This window comes from Xenopus laevis, chromosome 5S (genome assembly GCF_017654675.1).
Source record: "Xenopus laevis strain J_2021 chromosome 5S, Xenopus_laevis_v10.1, whole genome shotgun sequence".
Lineage (NCBI taxonomy): Eukaryota > Metazoa > Chordata > Amphibia > Anura > Pipidae > Xenopus > Xenopus laevis.
Window position 1 is genome coordinate 6,111,965 of NC_054380.1, and position 26,357 is coordinate 6,138,321.

The 26,357-nt window shown below is 42.9% G+C and overlaps 1 protein-coding gene across 1 annotated transcript in view; it reads right to left on the bottom strand.

Moving 5' to 3' along the window:
- Nucleotides 1-1,454: 1,454 nt before the first annotated feature.
- The window catches only part of ttbk1.S (tau tubulin kinase 1 S homeolog), a 41,574-nt gene continuing 16,671 nt past the window's right edge, over nt 1,455-26,357 (bottom strand). Inside the window, exons 5-15 of the mRNA XM_018264854.2 lie at nt 26,142-26,282; nt 25,335-25,439; nt 22,910-22,975; nt 21,990-22,082; nt 21,453-21,578; nt 20,878-21,032; nt 20,365-20,584; nt 17,665-17,837; nt 16,164-16,701; nt 6,741-8,254; nt 1,455-3,474 (exon numbers count right to left, since the gene is read on the bottom strand). Coding sequence (XP_018120343.1) covers nt 3,063-3,474; nt 6,741-8,254; nt 16,164-16,701; nt 17,665-17,837; nt 20,365-20,584; nt 20,878-21,032; nt 21,453-21,578; nt 21,990-22,082; nt 22,910-22,975; nt 25,335-25,439; nt 26,142-26,282 — 3,543 coding nt within the window. The 3' untranslated portion in view covers nt 1,455-3,062. The remainder of the gene's footprint in view (nt 3,475-6,740; nt 8,255-16,163; nt 16,702-17,664; nt 17,838-20,364; nt 20,585-20,877; nt 21,033-21,452; nt 21,579-21,989; nt 22,083-22,909; nt 22,976-25,334; nt 25,440-26,141; nt 26,283-26,357) is intronic.

The window sequence follows — 26,357 nt, forward strand, 5'->3', positions numbered from 1 at the left end:
TATAGTGATCATATCTCCTTATATATTTATACATAGTGATCATATCCCCTTATATATATTTATATATAGTGATCATATTCCTCTTATATATTTATATATATAGTGATCATATCTCCTTATATATTTATATATAGTGATCATATGCCCCTTATATATTTATATATAGTGATCATATCCCCTTATATATTTATATATAGTGATCATATCCCCTTATATATTTATATATAGTGATCATATCCCCCTTATATATTTATATATAGTGATCATATCCCCTTATATATATTTATATATAGTGATCATATCCCCTTATATATTTATATATAGTGATCATATCCCCCTTATATATTTATATATAGTGATCATATCCCCCTTATATATTTATATATAGTGATCTTATCCCCTTATATATTTATATATAGTGATCATATCCCTTATATATTTATATTCCCTTTCATATTCTTTTATATAGTGATCATATACCCCTTATATATTTATATATAATGATCATATCCCCTTATATATAGTGATCATATCCCTTATATATTTATATATAGTGATCATATCTCCTTATATATTATATATAGCTGAATCATATCCCCTTATATATATTGTATATATATATCATATCCCACTTATATATTATATATAGTGATCATATTCCCCCTTATATATTATATATATGATCAATCCCCCTTATATATTTGATATATAGTGATCTTAATCCCCTTATATATTATATATACTGATCATATCCCCTTATATATTTATATTTCCCTTCATATTCTTTAATAGTATCATATACCCCTTATATATTTATAATAATGATTCATATCCCTTTATATATATGATCATATCCCCTTATATATTTATAATAGTATCATATCTCCTTATATATTTATACACTGATCATATCCCCTTATATATATTTTTATATTAGTGATCAATTTCCTCTTATATATTTATATATATAGTGATCATATCTCCTTATATATTTATATATAATGATCATATCCCCTTATATATAGTGATCATATCCCCTTATATATTTATATATAGTGATCATATGCCCCTTATATATTTATATATAGTGATCATATCCCCTTATATATTTATATATAGTGATCATATCTCCCTTAACTGCCTCTTCTCAGGTGAAACTAATCCCAACTTGCCCAGCCTTCTCATAACCAAGCCCTTCCATTTCCTTATCAGCTTAGTTGCTTTTCTCTGTACTTTCTCTATTTCATTACTGCGCCATTTATATTTATAACAACAGCTAAAGAGCCACTGATTGAATAATGTTTATGTGACTGGGTTCTGATATGGCCCCTAGAATGGAAAGAGCATAGGAAGCCTTGCGCATAACCCAGAATCTCTGATTCTTACCCCCCTATCATTTTGCCATAATGTACATCCCATTATTTGCCCCGATCCAACACAAGGAAATGGCAGACTTTACAGCAGGCTTTGTTTATTGATATTATGGGATGGTTTGATGGAAAGAATAAGCATGATATAGCTGGTCCCCCTACAGTTGGACTGGGGGAGTCCTTTTCACAGAGTGGCTCTGGCCCCACTGTCATGCCTGTGGGAAGGACAACATCCGGTGGGAATAAGATGGTGGGGGTTACATTCAGCTCGAAGTGTGTAAACGTTGGGGCATTGCCCCAGTCATTGAGTTTTGCAGTGAGAGTAATATAGTTGGATTGGGTTAGCAACCAGTCATGTACCATTCATAGCATCGGGATACTGATCTGAGCAAGTGCAAGCCCGGCCTCCAACAGTCCATTCCTAATTCCTGTACATGGCCGATCATTATACTGAATAACCCCAAATTATTGCCCACAGTTTTACCCAACCAACCAATTTTGCCCTGTTGTCTAACCTGTAGATAAAAACATCAATATTCTCAGGTTGGCTATATCGGGCTAGAACTTTTACTAGAAACGACAAAAGAACGACTTTGGATCTTTCTATTGAGTGCCAAAATGTGATTTACCCTTCAGTGCAGACACGGTACATATGATACAACCATGGCCGCTCTCTGGTTACCCTCACTGGCCTTGTGTGATGGACACGGCACGGAGCGTGTTTGTACAACATGACTGAAGCACTGTGGGAATTTGTTGGTGTTGTATAAAGTGGACATATATCCAAACAATAAAACCCCTCTCAGTCTAGAGAGGGGTTCAGACCCCTCTGATAGGGAAATTGTGGATCCCTGGGTCCATTTGCAAAGGCAAAGCTTAATTTCACTAGGGAAGCACAATGTATGTGAGATGGGGGTCACTGAAATGGTTATACATGGGAAATATAAGCCATTATGGATCCAGTTAAGATGTTGTAGGTGAAACCAATGTGGGTAATGAGAGTAAACCCAGTGTGACTGTTTAACGTAAAGCTTTCAATTGGATAATTAATGATCCTGGAGCTGGGGCGCAAAAGAAGAGCATTGTCATGTATGTACTATGGTGTGTAGAGCGGTGCTGCTAAACAGGAGCACTGATTGGTTATAATTCCACAAATCCTAGAGCGGGGTGGTTCTTACATGTCTGCCCACGGTGTGTAGGAATGTGCTGCTAAACAGAAGAATTGATTGTTATATTCCTGCCAATCCTATGGGGGTGAGTTTTATATGTCTGCCTATGGTGCATAGGGCTGTGCTGCCAAAACAGAGCATTGATTGGTTATTTTCCCACCAATGCTGCGGAGGATCTTACATGTATGGCCAAGGTATGTTGGGCAGTGCAGATACACAGGAGCACTGCCCCACCAGGACTAGAAAGGGGATTCTCCCATCTCTAACCAAAGTTAGTAGGTCTGTGCATTAATCCATTATCTTACCACCAATGTTACTGCATAAAAGCCCCAGTGTTGGATGTAGAGTTCTAAAAAAACTCCCATATTCCCTGCTGATTGGCTTAGTCCTCCTGCGGGTGGGAGCATGTCTCCGAAAGCGCATGTATTAAGCTTTAGAAAGTGAGCAAAGCATTGCACTTTTCCCTCCTGGTCCGTTCTATGGCTACTGTAGGATGTGAACCCAGGTACCATGATGGGTGCCATTATCTACCATCCCCAGCAACTTGCCTTCCTTTGGTTGCCAGACTTGATGTTTGGACTTTTAGTCTTTGTCCTTTCCGTGGAAATGCTGGAGTTGCTGGGCATTCCCCCTGGGTCTGTGCCCGGGGTTGGAGCTTTGGGGAAGTATATACTCGGGGGGTACTGGCAGTTGGCCTTTTTTGTTGTGATGGGGATGGACTTTCGGTTCTTGAAAGCGATTGACTCCGTGAAGATGCACCAAGTGTTCGTGCAGGATCCTCTGGACTTTTGGGAGGAACACGGCTGGCTCTCTTCACATTGCTTCTGCTAGATATTGGACTGGATAGGGGAGGAAACCTCATATTCAGGGCTTTGGGCCTGAACTCAGTAGAAGAGCTTACACCTCCACTAACTGCAGATCTTGGGAGCTGGAACCTTTAAGGAGACACAAAGCATGACAGAAGTAAGAGTCAGTAGAGTAAATTCAGTGAGAGAAATGGCCCTGAGAACCTTCAGTTCTTAATGATCTCAGACCCAATGAAATTCACAAAACAATAGCTAATGTACAAGAGATATCACATTTGGGATTAGTCCTTCCCTATATCCAACCAGGGCAGCAAGTGGTGGGGGTTGATTAGGTACAATATGAAGTTCTATACAATACGACATAATGGGCCCCAAATATCAGGGGTCTGATATCAGGGAATGTACCAGCCTTGCCACTGGATGGAGTTCCCAGACTTGACTGGAAGTAAGAGATTCTAATTGCTGCAATAGAATTGTGCCTGGTCCATGGGCTGAACGAGAAGTGAGTACGAGAACTGGCTCACAGGATCTTATTGTGGCAGCTATTTTGTATATAATCTGACCATTAGGCTGTTATTATTATATTGATACAACCATATATTATTTGGTACAACCACATTCATCACAATGACACTCTCCACCATATACATATTTAGTCCTCTAAATTCCGGAAGAAGCTGGTGTCGTAACGCACATTGGTTTTGTGTTTCGGTAGGATGGAGGAAGGGAACTGGCATAACATGGGGAGCATGCACGAGGCTATTGCGAGACACTATGCAGCAATAAGGGCAGATAAGGGCGAAAGTATCCCAATAACTGGGGACGATGCACCATGTAACGGTAGTGGTGCCACTAATAAGTGACTGGGACTGTTTGGCAGATAGATAAATTAGCTAAATTTACAACTATTACATTGGACTATAAAAGCCTTTGGGTTAATACCCTTAAAGAGGTCTATATTTGCCAAAATTTCCCTTATAAAGAAGGCAAATCATTTACTAGTAGGTGTAGAAGAGTAATAGAAAATCAACAGACCCAACAGTTGTGACCTGCTGCTGATTCTGTGTCATTGAATCATTAATTGAGGCTTGTTTCAAATAAAAGCAGTGTTCCAAATAATAATAGCTTGTTCCAAATAATAGCAGTGTGGAGTTCAATTAGTTCAAAAACAGGTGCCAATTACAGCTCTTATTTAAGAAGGAAGGAGCAAATGTTGTGCTGCTGGTTATAGAGCATTTCTCTCTGAAAATCTGAGTAAAATGGCTTGTTCCAGACATTATAAATTCAAATTGTGGAACAGAAGGACAGGTTTAACTGCTAAAGTGCAAATTTATTATGGTCCACACGACATGTTTCGGGCTCATTCCAGACATTATTCAGAAGAACAGAGCACTTTGATTAAAAAGTTGATTGAAGAGGGGAAAACATATAAAGAAGTGCAGAAAATGACAGTCTGATCAGCTAAAATGCTTTAAAATGGCACCAAAACCTGAAAGATGTGGAGAAAATGTAAAACACTCAAATGAATACGAGAAGAACCAAAATGGCAAAGCCAATTGTCAACTCCAGGAAGATAAAAGAAGGTGTAAAGTTGACCTGTGATATTGTTACAATTAGAAGACGACTATGTGAAGCCAAACTATTGGCAAGAAGCCCCAGCAAAGTCCCATTGTTGAAAAAAAGATGTGCTGAAGAGCTTACAATTTGCCAAAGAACACATTGACTGGTCTAAAGAGAAATTGCACAACATTTTGTGGACTGATGAAAGCAAGATTGTTATTTTTGGGTCTAGGGGCCACAGACAATTTGTCAGACGACCCCCAAACACTGAATTCAAGTCACAGTACAGAGTGAAGCCGGGGGCACAACCATCATGATATGGGGATGTTTCTCATACTATGCTGTTGGGACTATTTATCTCATACCAGGGGCCATGGATCAGTTTCATTACATTAAAATACTCGAAGAGATCATGTTGTATTATGCTGAAGAGGAATTGCCTTTGAAATGGGGGTTTCAACAAGACAACAACCCCAAACACAGCAGTAAATGAGCAACATCTTGGTCCAAGACCAACAAGATTGACGTTATGTAGTGGCCAGCCCAATCCCCGGACCTTAATCCAATAGGAAAATACAGAAGAATTGTGGAATGTAACAGGTTGTTGGAAGTTGGTGGACTCCATGTAACACAGATGTGCAGCAGTTCTCACAAACACTGATTATACAACTCAATATTAGTTCAGACATTCAAAGGAAAGCAAAATCTTGAAAAAATTTCCAGTTTATACAGTGAATGAGTTTGTAAAGAAGAATGCAGAACTGTCTAATATTTCCTTTACTTCACTTTCTGTAAAGGAATAATACAAATTTCATAAATGTTTCTTAATTGCTTTGATTTGGAATAGAAAGTGCAGTGTTCCCAATGCATGTGTGTGTGTGGAAATAAAAGTTGTTATAAGGATTTTGAGCTTTACTTTTTCAAACACACTGCTATTATTCTGAACACAACCCTATATTTGAGTGTCATTGTGATATTTTAAAATAGCATGAGGAAATGTGTGCCCATTTATAACCCTCTGTAATTTCTCTTTTGAATTTATCATTTTGTGGTTGGAGAAGCTCCGCTATATGTGGGGTCCCAGTAATAGCCTGTACCTTTACTCACATACAATCCCTTACACTGTTTGGCTGTTAGAACAAATATGGGACCAGCAGGTGTGGAACACTTGACCAATATGCATGACAGCCTTGGGGATATTTAAATCTAAAGGGGCAGTAGACACGGAGACCGGCATATGAGGACATCCTTGTGACTCCTCTCTTCTGAGAAAATGTGTCCGATTTCTGAGTTTCACCGCTGGTGAGAAGTAACAAGGGTGATATCTGATTGGTTTCAAATAAAACTTGTCTTTGTGTCATGGTAGATTGCTTCTTTATGAAAAGTCCCCGCATCCCAAGTCCTGCCCTGCGGACACTGTATACGTAGATATCTATCTGTCATTAGGTTCAAAGAAAGAAATAGGGGGTGATACCCAAAAGCAGCAGAAACATAACAACCCCTTGTCTCGTTGACTCTTTTGTTTAATGAAAATACTCTCCAGAGCCAACGTGCCTCCGAGCAATAAACATGAGTAGCATTAGATTATCTCCTGAATGGTATTAAGGCAGTGCTATGTCTATGGCACCCTAACCAGGTTCAGTTCTCTGCTCTGCTGAATGTACCCCAGCATCAATCTGCCCTCTGTCTTCCTGCTCAAAGGGACCACACGCCTCTATTTTTCTAATAACAGCTTGTAAATGACACTGTCCTAAACATTTTCTCTAGACTAGGGGAAAGTGTTCTATTCTTTTATACTGACCCCACAGATATTAATAAAGCCAGTAGTTTCTTACCGCTGTGCCATTAAAGATTCTCTTAGGTTGCTACTGGTTGATACTGGTGGAACCACTGGGTAGATGCTCTTCACTGGAGTAATGGGACGGGGAATTTTGCTTCGGACACTGATTGCTCCATCTTCTTTTCTTGGAGGAACAACTTTCTCCTTTCCCACCTTCCTTGGGACAGAGTCATCGGAATCATGCGTGTCCTCCTCCGAGCCTGTGGTGGAAAGAGTTTCTGATGTCCTCCTCCTGTCATCACTGGAAGAGGCAGAAGATGAGCCTGCAGAAGCCAATCTTTGCAGCCTCAGCTGCCTTTTTTCCATTACCAGGCGGGCTAAATCCAACTGTTTGGTCCTTTTATGGAACCTTTCTTTGGCTGAATGTGACATGGACTGATCTGACCCGGTATCTTCTTCAGATAAAAACACAGGGATTCTGCTCCTGAAGTGAAGCCCAGTAGGTTTGTTAATGCTCTTGCTGGGGCATTGCTTGGTTTCTTTAAGGCGATCAGTGGCAAATACAAAATCTTTCTGTTCCTGCTCAGTAACCTCTTCACAAGTCACGTTGATGGGTTCTTTAACCAGCTGTGACTGGGATACATTGATTCCATTGCCTACACTGGGCACTATTTGAGGTTCAGCTAAGATATTGGCAGGGCTTGCTGACACAGCACAGCTGTCCATCTCTCCCATTTCCACTGCAGAATTGAGGTTTCCATTCTCTCTTAGTTGCTCGTGGTCCTCTGTTTCTTCTTCAATAATGGGCTCTTCAAACTGCCCTGGGGTGCAGTGTTCATCGAGCCTCAAGAGCTGTCCATTGGAAGACATGACGTTTAAATGTGTCTTTTCGGCAATATGAACAAACGTACGTTCAACTTTGGTAAAGGGGGAGGAAGTGGTAGCAGATACTGAGCAATATGGTTTGGGTTCTGATTTGAGAACAGAGGATAAAGTCCCTGGTTCAGAGACATCCAGTTGGCTACCTAGGGGCTGCAGCCTCTCCGCTTGTGGGGTCAGCACAGCAAGAGTTCCTAGATCAACCTCAGGCATCAGTTCATTAGTAACTGGGGACCTTTTTATGTCCCCAGGGGAAAACAGCACTAAGGTCTTTGATCCCTCTTCCAGCTCCAAATCATTCTCTGCTGTGGAGGCTTTACCCCTCGAATCCTTCTGGTCATCAGCCAACAGGGTGGAGGGAGCTCCTTCCTGGCTGCGTTCGGTGCTCTTCTGGCTTACCACACTGCTGGATCCACTTTGGAGTTCAAGATCTTCTCCTAAAAATTCTGCCTCTTCTTCAGCCTCTTCCTCCTCTTGCTGATGTGGGGCCCGCCCATTAATGATGATATGAGGCTCTGTAGCATACACAGCCGGCAGGACCACACTAGAGAAGTCCACTCGCTTGATTCGGAGTGGGACCCGCAGCATTTCCTTGCTGTCAGATATGTCCTTCTTGAAATCTTGGTAAGGCAAACTTAAAGGCACCACCCTGGGCACAGCATTCAACTCCAGGTGCTTCAGGCTGAGAACCTGCATTGAAAGAAAATATAATCAGTGATTTTAAGCTAATGGCAAACATCAGAATTTTCTCTGAACCTTATCTATGGATCTCTAGAGCTTATATTGGCCAATGGGGAATCACTTAAAGAAAAATAATAATAATTATAGGTTTAACAGGGGCAGCATCTCCTAGAATCGCCTTCAAATTTTGCCCCATGATAAATAATACAGGGGTTCTAATTTGCATATGGAATAAATGGTCAAATCATTTATAAAAACTAGGCAAATATGCCCCTGGCCAGAAAACCATAGCAACCAATCAGTGCTTAGCCAACTGCAGGTAGAACAATGAAAACAAGCATTTGGTTGGCTACCATGAGTTAGTGCCCAATATTTATAAACGATTTCCACAATGTTCTACTTCTGACCTCTCCTACGAATCTTTCGCTTCTCTCCAATGCTCAGTAAAGACCCACCTGGAGTGCTGACACACCCTAGATCCTCTGAAGTCAATGTACTTCTAAATGTAATAACTCATTCTCACCAACAACCTATGTTGATTGCTCCTCAACCTTTAGATTGTAAGCTCTTGTGAGGACCATCTAAGCTTCCTATATCTGCAAACTATGTTTGGTCATTTGCGATATTATTAGTCTAATTAGCTTGCACTTAATAAATATTAATTGTGATGCTGCTGATACTGCAGTTTTTCTTGCCCCCGACCCTACAGTAAGCGCTTCTTTTCGGTTTCCCTATGACTGTGAGTATACACTTACCAGCAGAGACCAGACCAACAAACCAAGGCTCATTACAGGCTCAGGATTTCCACACACTTACAACAGGGTTATTGCATCTTAGAGCTGGTGTTTTACACATTCAGTGGTTAGTGAGAGAACTCCCACATTGGTGGGTTTTGTGCTGCTCTTTAAAGATCTTTCGTGTTTTGTAGCCAACCCTAGATGTTGAAGGACCATGTCATGTGCCAACTTTGTTTGTGCTAAGCCTTCTGTACTACTACAATGCAAGTCCTCAGACAGTGTTATATTGAGGAAAATAATCATTAAGCAAAAACAGTGCCCTGTAAGCAAAATATATCATTTTTAATGGACCCACACTCAACTGTATATTTTTACTACTGATAGAGTAGAGCAATATAGAGTAATTATAAAGGAAAACATTTTTGTCTCACTGAAGTTCAAATGTAGTGTAATTTCTGAAGTCAGTGTGTGTTTGTTTTTGTTACACATATGAAATGAGACAATAGTATGTTTGGTAGCTCCCGGATATTCCATTCATTTCTGGTTGGGGCTCAACACTTTCCAAATTACATTGTGATGCAGTAAATGGTTAATCCAGTCAATAAGTGTGTTTAAAATTCCCCATTGTAATAACTTGTCCCACTTAATAGCTGAGCTTCTATAGACCCCCTTGTCACTCAGATGAGGGGGTCTATAGAGATCCCAACAATTAATCTGTCATTAATCCTTACACTCCCAGAACCCCTCCTCTCCCCTTCGTTCTATCTTTACCAGTTCCTCCACTACTGACATCCAAAGACATTTGCTCCCCCTCAACTTGTAGTCTCTTGTGTCCCATTGACAACCACCATGCTTTTAAACCTACCCCAGCTGCTGCCCTCTTACTCCTTGTAAACTTTCTCTCACAATATTCATCTACACCAGAATAGCTCAATAAGGAATATCCATCTTCAGCTTTTTCAAAACTGAACCCGTGTCCCACCACCAAGAGCCCGCATAAGGCCATAAACATCACAATTTGGATTCACAATGAACAATTGGATGGTTAATTGGGCAGGTAGGAACCACTTACACACTGAGCAGAATCCAGCAGATGTGAGAGACAATTGTACGACTGTTATAGTCAGCTCCAAATGACACTGATAACGATCCCAGTTGAAATGGTCAAACTTACCCAACTGACAAACTGATCAGTATCCATGGCACAAATATATGGGAATCCATGGCACAAAGAAATGGGAATCCATGGCACAAAGATATGGGAATCCATGGCACTAAGTTATGGGAATCCATGGCACAAAGTTATGGGAATCCATGGCACAAAGTTATGGGAATCCATGGCATAAAGAAATGGGAATCCATGGCACAAAGATATGGGAATCCATGGCACAAAGATATGGGAATCCATGGCACTAAGTTATGGGAATCCATGGCACAAAGTTATGGGAATCCATGGAACAAAGAAATGGGAATCCATGGCACAAAGATATGGGAATCCATGGCACAAAGAAATGGGAATCCATGGCACAAAGAAATGGGAATCCATGGCACAAAGAAATGGGAATCCATGGCACAAAGATATGGGAATCCATGGCACAAAGATATGGGAGGGCATCATCAGACCAACATACCCATATCAAGGGTGGTATAAAAATGTATTTAGTTTTATTGGTATGTATATGGGCATTGGCACTTATGTACATTGACCCAAGCACTGTGTATCACCCACCTGTGTGCCTTTGAGGCACCCACCCAGTCTCTAGCTAATGCAGTTACTGTATCACTGTGAACAATTTTATAAGTCCCATATACAAAAACTTACACTCCCACTTCCTGTACCTGATGTGTACAGTCATTTCCTTCAGACACAAAACTAGATCATGGGAACTTATCCCACAAAGCAGGGAGTAATAACCACCACCCCGTTTTATCAATCACCCTCTAATCATCTCTAGCTAGGTGAGTGAGACTCAACCTCAGAACCCTCAGCCCTGCCCATACTGCTCCAACACACCAGTATATGTGCAATACACAGAATTGTACAGTAATCAATCATACAGACAGACCCATTGGGTGCAAAAAATGTGCCCATTTTAGTGAAACATGAACAAATCTAATATTTTACATTGAGTGACTGGATCCCAGAAACAGAAAGCATTAATAGCAGTAAAAGGGGCAAGAAGCAGAGACTGTGAGGAGTAATATTGAGCAGGGGCCATTACAGGAAGAGATAGGAGGAGTTATAAGGGGAATTATAAGGAGCAATTATAGGGAGGGTTATATGGCACAATAAGAGGAGTTAAAGGAAGGGTAATATGAAACAATAGGAGGAGTTATAAAGTGGATTATATGGGAGGGATATACGGAGCAATAGGAGCAGTTATAGGGTGGATTATATGGAGCAATAGGAGGAGTTATAGGGAGGAATATATGGAGTGATAGGAACAGTTATAGGGAGGGATATATGGACCAATAGAAGCAGTTATAGGGAGGGATATATGGACCAATAGAAGCAGTTATAAGAAGGGTTATATGGAGCAATAGGAGCAGTTATAGGAAGGGTTATATGGAACAATAGGAGCAGTTATAGGGAGGGATATATGGAGCAATAGAAGCAGTTATAGGGAGGGATATATGGAGCAATATACAAAGTCAAAAATAAAGTGCCACACTCACACAACTCGCTGTTTGAAGCCTCGGGTGCACACTGTACTCCTCTCTGCACAGGTTCTCTACACATGGATTAAACAATTGCAGCAGCACTCCGATGTTTGATCAAACTTTTAATTCGTGCAACAACAGCAAATGTTTTGGGCTATTCCAGCCCTTTATCAAGGCTTGATAAAGGGCTGGAATAGCCCAAAACATTGCTGTTATTGCACGAATTAAAAGTTTGATCAAACATCGGAGTGCTGCTGCAATTGTTTAATCCAGATATATGGAGCAATAGGGACAGTTATAGGGAGGGTTATATGGAGCAATAGGAGCAGTTATAGGAAGGGTTATATGGAGCAATAGGAGGAGTTATACAGAGGGATATATGGAGCAATAGGGACAGTTATAGGGAGGGTTATATGGAGCAATAGGGACAGTTATATGGAGCAAAAGCAGGAGGTATAGGGAGGATTATATAGAAAATGGGAGGAGTAAACAGAGAAGTAGGAGCTAAAAGGAGGTAGACTTAATGCTTAACCATTCTGGGGCAATAATAGAGGCATAAATATAGGGAGTGTTACATGGAGCATAAAGAGGCATACCATTGAATAATATTTGGAAAAAAGGGTTTGTAAGTCCTACTGTGAATGCAGAGAAGCAATAGGTTAACCCCGTCCCCCCTCACTATCCCCCAAAGTTAAACACTCTGGGGTATTTAGGGTAGCAGCATTCTCATGTGAGAGACCAGTATATCAAACTCGCACAATTGTTACTAATTCATCAATCTAACAGCCTTATGCAGAACATATCCTATGGCCTTATTATGGGTTACTGTCGCTGTACAATATACGTTACTACTCTGATTTAGATATAGCCTAATGCCAGTACTCAGTACTGATTTATGCTGCAGCATCTTCAGTCTCAAGGACAAACCTATGCACTGAGTCCATTAAATGCAGTATAAGGGTTTAGAGCCTGGGCCCTTCAGGGTATAAAATATAGGGCCAGGTGGGTGCAGGCATGCATCTATGCTTTAGTGGCTCAGTCCCAGGGAGCTCAGAACTTCCTCCTGCAGTACAAAGGGTCTCCCAGAGACCACCAACAGGAAGAAGAAATGTTGTTGGTTTTTTTTTTTTTTTGCATTTATTCTGTTCTTCAAGTTTTGCCCAATTTTATAGTGATACTTTGTAACACTGTTAGAGCAGCATTGATTGTAGTGTGAGTTCCATTCCAGAAGCTTCTGGGTCAATGGGGCGCTTGCCAGAACTTTCAGAAGTTGATTTGCAACTTTTGGTGAGACAGACGGTAGGAGTCGGTGCAATTGCTTCTAGTCATCATCGTGTCTGGTAGTCACAGCAGAAGCAGCCCCCTTGCCCGTGCTACAGTGATAGATTGCAAAGGATTCGAATTTCTACATATATATCTGTGCTGGTTGCGGAAGAACTGGAAACTCTGCCCATGATGGAGGCCATATGCCATGTTTAGGAACACCGTGTTCAAATTCTACAACCAGATCACATGGCAAGATGGAAGAACCTCACTGGTCACACTGTGTTGGCGCTTGTGCTGGTTAAGGGGGTCCCACAGGCCCGGACTGGCAATCTGTGAGTTCTGGCAAATGCCAGAAATGTTGTAAGATCCCATAGACAGTCACTATGGAGTGGGCTGGTGGGAGACTGGTTGGGCCTCTGTGTACTTGAAATGCCAGGGCCCATTTTGAGTCCCAGTCCATTACTGATAGGTGAGAATGCAGAACATGGTTGCCCCTGGAAGCTACATGGACTCTATTCGCCTTTAGGACAGACGAGACATGCACAGTGCTAGGTGCACCATCCTGCAGCATTTGGGACATGCAATATCTGCTTAAATCAGTGCCAGGTGAGGTGTGAGTCTTAGGGGTATGTGGGTGTCCGAGACCCACCTCTATCAAGAGATACAGATTCCGTTTTACAGCAGCCGCCTCTAACTGGGCCCAAATTGCATTGCACTATGGGATTCCTTTATTGCAGTAGTGATTCTTCCACCTTCCTCAGCAACTTTATGGCCCCAACAGACGGTTCTTACAACTATGTCTTGTGCGTGAAGCGGGCCCACACTTGCTGAAGCTGGGAGCGTGAAATGCGCAAGACCGATGGTACCAGTCTGTGATTGCCAGCGGGCAGCGGATGGTGCCGGCGGTGAGGAAGACGCACAGGGCTACTTTCTGCAGAGCGGCTTCGCTGGATGAAGGTGCCAGTGGGGTGGGGATAATGTTCCGTCTCCAGAGTAGAGGATGAGAAGACAGAGGACGCCAGTCTGCGCAGGGGGCTGTACCGAGGCAGGGGGTTCTGGGAGAATCTGTCCTCCTCCGGCTGAAAAACATCAAGAAGAGCGGAGGAAAGGAGTGAGGCAGAGCAGAGACTGGCTTCCTGCTTCTAGCTACATGCTGCATCTTCAGGGGTCCCCTCCCCCAGACGCCTCACACTCACACCATTCCCAGAATGCCTCTGTGCTTCCCTGTCCTTGGCTGGGTGCACTTCCTGATGTGGCGACTCTTGGTTGCAGTTGATATTGCACACAGAGAAAAGCACTGAAATGCATGGACACGCCCTTGGAGCTAAAGGGGTAATGGCTGGAAAGGCTAAAGGCCAGGAAATCCCGGCCTCAGCTCTAAATCAGTAGCCTTCCCCAAATCAACTTGTGTCTCTCTCTCTTGTGTCTAAGGGTTAAACCTTAGGGTTAGGGCACCTCCCGTGCAACTCCCCGCTGGTCTCTAAAGATCACTCAGCCCATACAGAGATGCACAATGAGGGGCGAGTGTTCACTGCATGAGGCTTAGAATTAGTGGTACAGACAAAGCTAACAGATCTACTGGCAAAAATGGAGACTCTGTAAATAAATGACTTTGTCACTAGTCATGTGTAGGCTGCTCCAAAACCACACGACTTGCATTTTAGGCTGGTTTAGGACATTTTTATTATTTGCCTTAAGCTGGTCATAGACGCACAGATAATATCGTACAAAACTAATTTTGTACGATATTCAGTGTGTGTATGATGGGAAATGAGCCAACCGATATCGGCAGAAGACTTGGATATCGGTCGACTCGTCGATCGGGCTGGACGGAAAATTTTGATCGGGCGCCTTTGAAGGAACCCAAACATCGGCCATTGTTAGTGCTGAATGGTCAGATACAGGTAGAATTCTATTGTTTCTATATGTATATCTGACTATTCAGCTCTACACGTGAGTATTGAAACGAATGATCTTTCTTGGAAGCATCTTTTCCAAGAAAGATCATAATTGTTACATCTATGACCTCCTTTAGAGATATTGAAATTGATTCAATCTACTCATGGTTTCTAGTAAACTAAAAGCAAGTCTGGTTACTTAACACACGGGCGACGAATTGTTAGAGTTAATGCACAAGATCAGTTGGTTGGGTTTTTAACCCTTGGCATCGTCTACTTATACAGGTATGGGATTCGTTATCTGGAAAACCCATTATTCAGAAAGTTCCGAATGATGGTAAGGCCGTCTCCCATAGACTCCATTATAATCAAATAATTCAGAATGATTTCCTTTTTCTCTGCAATAATAAAATAGTCCATTGTACTTTCTCCAAACTAAGATAAAATTATTCCTTGTTAGAAGCAAAACCAGCCTATTGGGTTTATTTAATGTTTACATGATTTTCTAGTAGACTTAAGGTATGAAGATCCAAATTACAGAAAGATACGTTATCCGGAAAACCCCAGGTCCTGAGCATTCTGGATAACAGGTCCCATACCTGTATACTTATTTGTGTTTCAAACTGAGGATCCACCTGAGGAACTGTGAACTTTGATTGAAGAATGGGGGACTAACTTTTCCATTGGTTTTCTATATAAAGGGGTCGTTCACCTTTAAATTAACTTTAAGCATGATGTAGCGCATGATATTCTGAGACAATTTGAGATTGCTTTTCATTTAGTATTTGATTCAGCAGCTCTCCAGTTTGCAATTTCACCAATCTGGTTGCTAGGGTCTAAATTTCTCCAGCAACCATGCATTTGTTTGACTAAAAACCTGGCATAAGAATAGGAGAGGACCTGAATGCAAATATGAGTAAAATAAAGTAGCCATAAGAATATGTTTGTAGCCTTACAGAGCATTTGTTTTTTTAGATGGGGTCAGTGACCCCCATTAGAAAGCCGGAAAAACAAAATCTATATAAATAATTCAAAATCTATAAAAAGAAAAAATGAAGGCCAGTTTAAAGGTTGCTTAGAATTAGCCATTGTATTCAAATACTTAAAGTTAACTTAAAGGTGAACCACCACTTTAAGTATTTTTATAAGTGTGTTAGAGCCTCTGAAGGAAAAGAGCAGTTGGTACTGGTACATTATATTTGACGTAAATACAAATAAAAAACCCTTTCATGTTTGGGGGGTTACTGGTCCTTTAATATACACAGGAAATGCCCAGTTATACTTTAATTTGTGCAACACCAAAGCCTTTGTATTGCTCTTATTCTTTTGTGTATTGTGTAAACACACTCATCTTACCTGTCTCTGAGGTCCGCTTGGATCAGATTCTCGTCTCCGCTGCCGTGTTAAGGACGTAGAATGAGAATGTGATGGACTCCCAGGAGCAGCATCAGGCCTGTCTGGCCCCTCATTTCGAGAGGATGTCTCTTCCTCTGCTACTGTTTGCATGGCTCTCGGCCTAGCATCATGGACCTTTGGTCTTACAGCTGCTTCTGCCCCTCCAGGCCTCCGTCGATCCTCCCCATCTTCCAAGGGTCTCAGCTCCTCAGGCTCTTCATCAGTAGTCCCAGAAGTACTGGGCTCAGCCCCTGGATGGAAGTCCTTGAGCTCAGTTTCTTTATCTATGATCACCCACTCCTTGCTATCAAAATCTTCCTCCTCTGCCAGCGGCACCGAGCGAAAGGCATTGCTTAAAGCTTCATGTTCCACTGAGGCAGAAACTTCCATCCTTCCACTGCCCTGGCGATCAGCATTCCCAGTGTCAATGGACAACATCTGGGCCGGCTGAGAAGAACAGACCTGACGGGATGGGGAAGCAGGGAGGTCCATCCGAGACCTGACAGAACAGAAAGAGGTAATGAGAAATTCAGACCCATGCAGTGTGGGCCCCAAACAAGAGTTGGGGTGTTTTTACTTTCTTTAGGCAAACTGATTGGTACCAGCCCGTTTGTATCTATTGCACCAAGGGCAGAGACACACATGGAGATTCGGGGGAGACTAGTCGCCTGGCGACTAATCTCCTGAACTGTCTTCCCTCCGGCTAGAATCTAAATTGCTGGTGGGATGGCACTTGGAGTCGGCAAACGAAGCGCTCTGAGTGAATCTCCCCAAATCTCTGCGTGTGTCTCTGCCCTTAGAAGGAGGCGGCTCCAATGGTTTAATCCAATTAATAAAGCCCTCCCGTCCATTAAACTTTCCTACTTAGCCAGAGGCTGCCCTGGAAAATTTTAAAAGATATGGGACCTATGGATAGACATTAATCCAATTGAGCTCCCAGAATCCTAAGGTTTATGCCAGCCAACCAGACCAATCAAATATTAAGGCACAGTGTATTGATCACATACAAGGATTGATACCTGTTATACCAAGAACTGATGATTATGTACTCTTTATTCTACCATATAATGGAAACACCAAGTGTTGACTATTACTACCATCTGTGAACCAAGTTGTTGTATGTACTCCCCTGCCCCTACCCTTGAAAATCAAAAATCAAACTTTAAAAAAAAAAAAAAAAAATGAGACGGCTCATTGGGGAACTACTAAAAAGTTCAGCAGTTCTACAACAACCTCAGACAAGGGAAAATGCCATGACTAGGCACAAAAACATTGCCCAGGGACTGGAGAGCATTCTTACATGGGGTAAATATCCTTCTGCACTATGAACAGTGGCCATACCTAATAACAGAAGGTCCTGCATGGCTCCTCCAATGACTTGGCCACATTGGGTTCCAGCAGCATCAAGAACCATAAAATGATCATCCTCCCCAATCCATTACCCTCTCCCCAGGTTCTCTACCTTCTCTCTGGCAGCTCTGCCCTGTCAGCTGTAGATAGTCGGTCTGACTCAGGACTATTGATACGTCTGTAGCGGAGGGAACGAGCCTGGGTGGTAGGGGATTCTGGAGGAGCCCGTACAGGTGAACTGGGACAACCTCCCCGACTGGGATCCTCTTCCATCAGGCACTGTGTCTGCAAGGCAGAACCCATTCATGTACAGGAGGTAAGATGTTTGTGTTGGTAAGGTCATTTGCAGGGAACTGGGAGAATATGTATATGTGCTAAACAGCCCGGTCTCTACCTACTGGGAATCTGATCTAGGGTCAACCTACTGGAGTCTGTGTACCCACCTCCTGATCACCCTGTGCTCTTACGTGTGTTAGAGTGGTGGCAGACTGGGAGATTAGTCGCCCATCGACAAATTGTCGGCGGGATGGCATTTGAATCGCTTCGGATTTCCAAAGTCGCCTGAAGTTTCCTTGTGAGGCAATTTTGGAATAAAGTGTGACTAATCTCCCTGAAATGCCTTCCCGCCGACAAAAATAAAAATTGCCGGTGGGATGGCATACAAATAGCTTTGGATTACTGAAGTTGCCTGAAGTATCCTTGTGAGGCAACTTCTGGCGACTTCATAAAAAAGTGTGACTAATCTCCCCAAAATGTCTTCCCACCAGCAAGAATACGAATTGCTGGCAGGATGGCATATTAAACTGAAAGAGTCAGGACTTGCTGATTTAGGCTTCTTCCTCCACCCTGTCCCCCTTCCTGCCTGACTTTCAGCACTTTCTTACTTCACACATTGCGCTCACTCAATCCTCCTCCTCTTGTTTCTCTACTTTTCTGGCACAGGACCTTTTTTTCTCTCTAGTCTCACTCCCTCACCTTTTGGCCTCACTCCCCATGTCTCTCCCAGTCTCTCTGGTTTTGCTCCCCTTGTCCCTCTCCCTCTGGTCCAGCTCCCCTGCCCTCGCTCCCTTGCCCTTTACTCTCCGATCTCTCTCCCTGTGCCCATTCCTCTCCAGTCTCAGCCCCCTTACCCTCCCTCTTGGATCTTGCTGCTTCCCTTTACCCCTCAACTTTTTATCATGCAGTAATGTAAAATGGCCAGATTAAGAGGAGCAGAAAAAAGCAACAGTTACACAAAAACAGGTACTACAGGGAGACACTAGAAAAAAACTATAAACAGCAAGGGGAACAAAAGCAAAACAGAATAAAGTGTGTCATTTCACAACATGGAGCAAAGGCAAAGAGCTCCATGAAGTAAAACACTGCACATTATAATGCATAATCCACTGCTGTAGTTTAGAAGGATACTGGAAGTCACTGAGGGGTTCTGTGACCATATAAAGGCACATGGCTGAATATCACTCATGTATTATAAGGGATAATGTACCCCCTACTGTAAATGATAAGGATATTAGAAGTCACTGAGGGGTTCTGTGACCATATAAAGGCACAAGGCTGCAGGCTGAGTTATAAAGGAATCTCTAGCTATCACTTTTAAAAGACATATTGCACTGTACTACTGTAAATTATAAGGAGAAGTAACCTTGGGTAATGTGACCTGCATGACTCAGATCACATTTTTTTATGGAGATACTGTTATTAAATGAAGATAAGGTTATTAAATGAAGATAAGGTTATTTAAAGTGTGGATGATGAAATTGTGTGGGAATTTATGCAGTCCGGGTTCTCTAGTTTCAAAAAATTGAATGTAGTTCTACACTTAGGCTAGTGTCAAAGTGGTGGATAAACGCAGGCTAAGAATCAGCCACTATGCTTAAATCTCTGCTCTTCTGTGTCTGCTCCCGATCCTTTGTGTTGGCCCGGGTGCAGGTACCTGAAGGAAGGAACCACTCAATGGCTGAGGGTCCTGGCACATCCAAAATCTTTCAGGAGCATATGGATGAATTTTCAGCCAGCGTTTACCTGCAGGCCAAGAATCCATTATGAGTGGCACAAGCCTTAGAAGAACTACAAAGATACCCAAATCCATGTATATGGAAAGCAGGAACTAATGCTAATAATGTCAAGTCTAACTATTACTCAGTTAAAAATAAACTAGAAAATAATCTTTAAAATCACTTTTGGTGTGTGTGTCCTTTGTTTATAGTGTTGTTGTTTAGTATGTGAACAAGTGATTAAGTGCCCCAAGGTGGCACAAAACGCTATTTTTGGGATTATTAAAAGATGTTGAATTCCTTTAAAATAATTCATTGCTTCAAGTCGTCAACTTTTTGGTTTGGACCAGTGGCAGCCTGTTCCTTAATAGTTTCAATGCTGGGATTGGAGGAGTAGTGACAGAGACATAGCGAGGGGGGCAGGCCTCGTGCCAAACACAGGAAGTTGATGCGTTGCTGATGCTAATCCTGTGCTGTGATTGGATAAGCAGTGAGAGTGGGTCAACGAGGGAGCAGGGCAAGTGTTGAACACAGGAAGTTGATATCTTGCTAATGCTAATCCTGACCTGGGATTGGAAGAGCAGTAAGAGTGGGACATCAAGGGGGCAGGGCATGTGTTGAACACAGGAAGTTGAAACCTTGCTAATGCTAATCCTGTGCTCTGGTTGAAGAAGAGACAGAGAGAGTGGGTCAGCAAGGGGAGCAGGGCAAGTGTTGAACACAGGAAGTTGAGCCTTGCTAATGCTGAGCTGTGATTGGAGGAGGAGCAGTAAGAGTGGAAGGGGGCAGGGCATGTGTTGGATAAAGGAAGCTGATACCTTGCTGATGCTAATCCTGAGCTTGTTGCGATTTACATCTGTCTCTTCCCAAATCTCAGTATCATTAAAGCCCAGATTGGGTGTTTGACCAGTGATGTCAGCTGGCCGGCATGGAAGCACTGGTGGGGCATTTTCCTGGTCACTGAGATGCTCTCCCTGCAGGACATCTTCTGTGTTTTCCCGCATTAAATCACCTGGTACTGGAGTCACATTCACCACCCTACAAAGATAGAGAAGAATCAGTTCCATATTTCCAGGTTCTGTCCCACAGGTGCTAAATTGTGGCTCAGAGAGTCCCAAAATGCCATGTTCTGCCACAAAGGAACCATGATGTGGCACAGAGGGTCCCATAATGCTTTGCACTGGCCCCAGAGAGGCCATATTGTGGCACATACGATCCGCACACTGCCCCAGAGGTGCCATATTGTGGCACAGAGTGTCCTCACACTCCCTGGCCCTGACCCAGAGATGCCATACAGAAAACTAGTAATAGTGTTAAGACTGTATTCTCACCCAAACATGGCTGCCGTCTGCCGGGTGTTCTGCTGAGGGGGAGTGGAGGAGCTGGTGGAGAGTAGGATATCTGTTCCTCCTTTCTCCCAGTCAAAGGCCTCGTTCTCTGTGATCCCTCGTTCCTTCATGCTGCTCTCAAACACTGACATGATCATCTGTGGGCAGAGAGACACTTATAGGATGATGATTCCGTGTACATTACAGAGCTACATACATATGTATTGGACTGATAGTTAAACCTAGGGACACACAATTCATTTTGGTGAATAAGATCAATTTAAACTACACTAAGTCATATCCAGGGTAATATGGAATATGGAATTTACCCACATGACACTAGTAAGGCCCCCAAGGCTTTGGGGTAAGTAAGTCAATTTGTTACCAGCCAATTCTCCCACATGTGACTATAGGTTTCCAATTCATGGCAGAGGGTAGGCGGCCATTGCTGGGAGAGGCAGCAGAACATCTGCAGGCACTGATGTTTGGAAGTGCAATGACATTCAGTTTTGGGGATTAAATATTGGACCCCATTTTCAATACTCAGTGTGGGTGTGGTCATCTTGCTCTGTGAGTACCTGATAGTCTGGTTTGGTGAAGTAGTCCAGATTGGAAATGTGCTCCAAGAACAGGTGGAACTCAGATGGCATGTGCTTGAGTAGCATCCGGTGATCATATTTCTCTTTAATCATCCCAACTTGCTCCTGGGTGGGGGACAAAAACACAATGGTGCAATTGCTTTCACAGCAGAGAGACCCCCACATTTAAACCATAAGTGCTGCAAGTGAAAAACATGGAAAATGGTGGACAAGGCACAGATCTTGTGCATGAATATTATAGGACCCGTCTCACAGAAAATGACAGGGTAAGGTCACTAATATCGCCATTGTAGCTCCAGACCTGGCAGCCCAGAGGCCCCATTTACAGACCCTTTCTCTGGCCCCTACACACAAACTCCGAAGGTTAAATGAAATGAAGCAGGGTCTGCATGGTTAAATGGGTCTGTAACACTGTTCCCGGCAGCACTGAATGATAATTGCAGCAATTAATTCCCCTCCCACTGGCACCTTAATAATAAGAGATGCCCGGAAGGTTGGTAACTATTTAGACCTTACCTTGTCCTTAATCTTTCTCCAGGGCAGTTGCCCAACAGCAAACTCAACTAACATATAAAACAAGGACCAGAGGTCGTCGTGCCGGCCCATCTCCTACAGGGCAAAACAAAGGGTCACAATAAGAAGCAAGGGACAGTGATGGGTGCAGAAGTGATACCATTTGTACACCCAATGATTATGGATAATCATTTGCACCCATTGAAATGCTTAATTATGGGGGAACATTCAGCATTGTAGGTAACATAATGATTTGGATATGTTTTTTTCTCTTAACACTCGTTATTATAAGGCGCACTCGAGGGGGACATAAGTATTGCAGCAACCCGAGTCTGCTCCATCTGCCTTTGTGTGATACTACATGTTCAGGCTGTAGGGATGTGAATAGCCCCGTGTCTGATGTGTCGCACAATGCAGCTCTGCAGGACATTAAACCAGCTGTGTGCCCAAAGTTCCCTCTAATTCCTTCTCAGCAACATGTGCATATTTTAAAATTGCGTATTTTTAAAAACTGTGTGGAATGATAGGGCTCCAGGAAAAGCTCTGCTAGGGATATAGGTTGTGTACAGGAGCTGTGATCATGTGACACTCCCCAAACGACAAGGCAGAATATACATATATGAGTATATATGAGAGCTCGCCCAGTGGTGTAACTATAGAGGGAGTAAACCCTGGGGGGTAGCTACGAAATGTAGTTATGTCACTGACACTGAGACCCATCCGAAGAAAATAGAGTGAGTAGAACGGACTTCTTTTAAGTACTAGTAAATGAAACCAGGTCTGAGCTCCCACTGAGATAGTTTGCTGCGTTGACTCAGGAAGGGACCAGCAAGAGTAGGATGTTAGGTAAGGAGGTGCTGGGGGTTTAGGATGTTAGGTAGGTAGGTACCAGGGAATATAAAATATTCGATTGCTATACTCACCCTGTTCTTGTGTGCATTTACTGCTGCATATCGCACAGTTCCACGGAATCCAGCAACATTGCGAGGCTGTTGAGAAGCAAAAAAAAGTTGTCAAACTTTCAGCAGGACCTCTCTTTTTCTCTTCTGGAATGACTTCTTTTGTATGATATAACTGTTTCCTCTCATTAAGCAGCAACTTCCTGTGTACTCTTCCATGTCTTCTCCCTATACAACTTCCTGTATACTGTCCAATTTCCTCTACCTATGCAACAATTCTTGTGTACCGTCCCATTTCCTCTCCCTATGCAACAACTTCCTGTGTACTGTGCCATTTCCTGTCCCTATGCAACAACTTCCTGTGTACTGTCCCATTTCCTCTACCTATGCAGCAAACTCCTGTGCACTGTCCCATTTCACTACCCTCAATTTAGATATTCTTTCATTCCCTATTGGATCCGCATAATCTTGTTATTGCTTCTCTCACTCTTCCGGACCCAGGTTATCTCTGTTGTTACATTACACCTGCCCTGCTAGGATACGGTTCTTTTTCCCATCATCCCTTGCAAGGTCCTCTACAAACCATTTCTAACTATTTATGTTGGTTTTTTCCCAGTCGATGAAAGGCTGGTTCCTGGAGTTCCCAAGGCCACTTGGTGCTGCCAGTGTTGGGGTCCAGGGGAAGAAAGCCAAAATGCAAGTGGTTGTACCATCTACAAAGCCTCCCATAGGCCATAAGTACTACTTGTTAGAGGATCCCAGTGTCCAGCTCTCCAGGAGCTTCGCACCCACTCAACATAGGGACCCACTCTTTTTGCAGTCACACTATTGTATAACACACCACCATACGCTCACATTCTGTCTCCTTTACAATCATACTGTATACTCACCTTTACAGTCATATACCCACACACGCTCACTCCTTTACAATCATACATTCACATACACTTACATACACTTACTCCCTCCTTCACAATCATACACTCACACAATCTCACCCTCTCCTTCACAATCAAACCACACACACTTACCCTCTCCTTCAGACATATTCTTGCACACACGCACCCTATCTTTTACAATCATACACTCTCACACGCTCACCCTCTCCTTAACAATCATATACCCCTCCCCCCCACACACACACACACACCTTCAAAATACTAAACACAGACATATACTCACACACATACAAACTCACTCTCCCCTTCCCAATCATATACTCACACACTCACTCACTCTTCTGCACAATCATATACTCATAACTGCACTCACTCTCTACTTCACAACCATATACTCACACATACTCACTCCCTCCTTTACAATCATACACTCACACACACACACTCACCCTCTCCTTCCCAATCATATACTCACAGACACTCACTCTTCTGCACAATCATATACTCATACCTGCACTCACTCTCTACTTCACAATCACATACTGACACATAGACTCGTGCAAAGTGATAAACGTATACAAACAAACATGGATACGCATACAGACACACCCACACAAAGTGCCACTAGCCAGACACCCATTCCCACTGTACAGACATCACTGTTGCAAACGAGGAGACAAAATAAGAGGCAAAGAAAATGGATGAGGATGGAGACTCACAGCGCATGTCCCCGCCGGCAAAAATAAACTGCGCAGCAAACTGAAAAACAGAAAGCAAAACATGGTGGGACAACAGAAATAACTCATAAATGTGAATGTGCAAATGAACAATAATTCCACTTGGCTGCATATTCAGCAACAGCAAGAGGGTCTTATATGGTGGTACTAATAGGAGTTATAGGCAGTTTTATATAAGGAAATACAAGTAGTTATAGAGAGGGTTATATGGAGCAATAGGAAGAGTTAATGGAGGGTTATATGGAGAAACAGAAATAATTAGTTATAGGGAAGGTTATATGGAGTAATAGGAGGAGCTATAGATAGGGTTATATATGGAACAGTGGAAAGGGTTATAGGGAGAGTTATGTGGAGCTATAGGAGGAGCTATAGAGAGGGTTATATAAGCAGCAGTGGAAAGAGTTATAGGGTGGGTTATGGGAAGCAGCAGAAGGAGTCACAGAGCAATAGGAGGAGTTATAAGGAGTACTATATGGGGATATGGCAAGTTAGCCTTGAGTGACCTTCCATCACGATTTAAATTAAATAAAAGAGGGCAGGTCTGGGAAGCACCAGAGTGAAGCCTTTTTGTATTTTCAGTCCATTCATTTTGGCTCCATCTCCTTTACATTGGTCGAAGCCTCTGAGACAGAAGTTGGTTACTCACCTGAAATGGTGTTCCAGGAATTCTGCACCAGTTTCCCATCAATGGACATAATAAATAGATCCAATATGGAGCTGGTCAGTGAATGCAGTACTTGCTGGGAGCTGTGGTGATGATTACCCAGACCCCCCTTTCCCACACTTTGCTATAACTAATGTGTCTGTACTCACCGGGCGCACTTCCCCCGTGGTGTTGGTATACTGGCGCGCCAGGCCGAAGTCCAGCATGTAACATTTACGGTAGGTTGATGGCAGCCGTCCCATAGCGAAGTTAGACTGCAAAACAGACAGCAGGTGACACCAGAGTAACATGGGGGAATAGCAGATTGTATAGGATGTAGCAACATGGGGGAATAGCGGATTTTATAGGAAGCAGCAACATGGAGGAATAGCAGATTTTATAGGAAGTAGCAACATGGGGGAATAGCGGATTTTATAGGAAGTAGCAACATGGGGGAATAGCGGATTTTATAGGAAGCAGCAACATGGAGGAATAGCGGATTTTATAGGAAGTAGCAACATGGGGGAATAGCGGATTTTATAGGAAGTAGCAACATGGGGGAATAGCGGATTTTATAGAAAGTAGCAACATGGGGAATAGCAGCTTTTATAGGAAGTAACAACATGGGGGAATAGCGGATTTTATAGGAAGTAACAACATGGGGGGAATAGCGGATTTTATAGGAAGTAACAACATGGGAGAATAGCGGATTTCATAGGAAGTGTCTGTGGCCTATTATACGGCTGTCACTGAGTTGCTATTGAGTGCACCCTGTGGTTTTGCGCATCTGGCGGATAGTAGGGAAGGCTCCTATAAAATTGTGCTAAGCTCCTCCTCTCAACAAATGACATGTGCTCTTGGTATTGATTATGGGGATGTCACGAATTCTGCTTCTGAGTCAGTAAATGCTCAGCAACCCAGTTATTCAGATTTTTTTTCCAGGAGTAGCTCCCTCTTCCTGGCAGGCTGCTACTCACTGGTTTAATGTCACGATGCAGGAAGCCTACGGAGTGAATAGATTCTATGGATTCCAGGATCTGTTTGCCCAGACGGAGGGTTGTGCTCATGGTGAAGGTTCCACGGGGCTGACTCCGCCGCAGGTCTGCCAGGTTTCTTCCCTGTGAGGAAAAAGGCACAGAGCACGTTTTCACTTAATGGCATAGATTTGTTGGTGCAGATACCCCACGGGACAG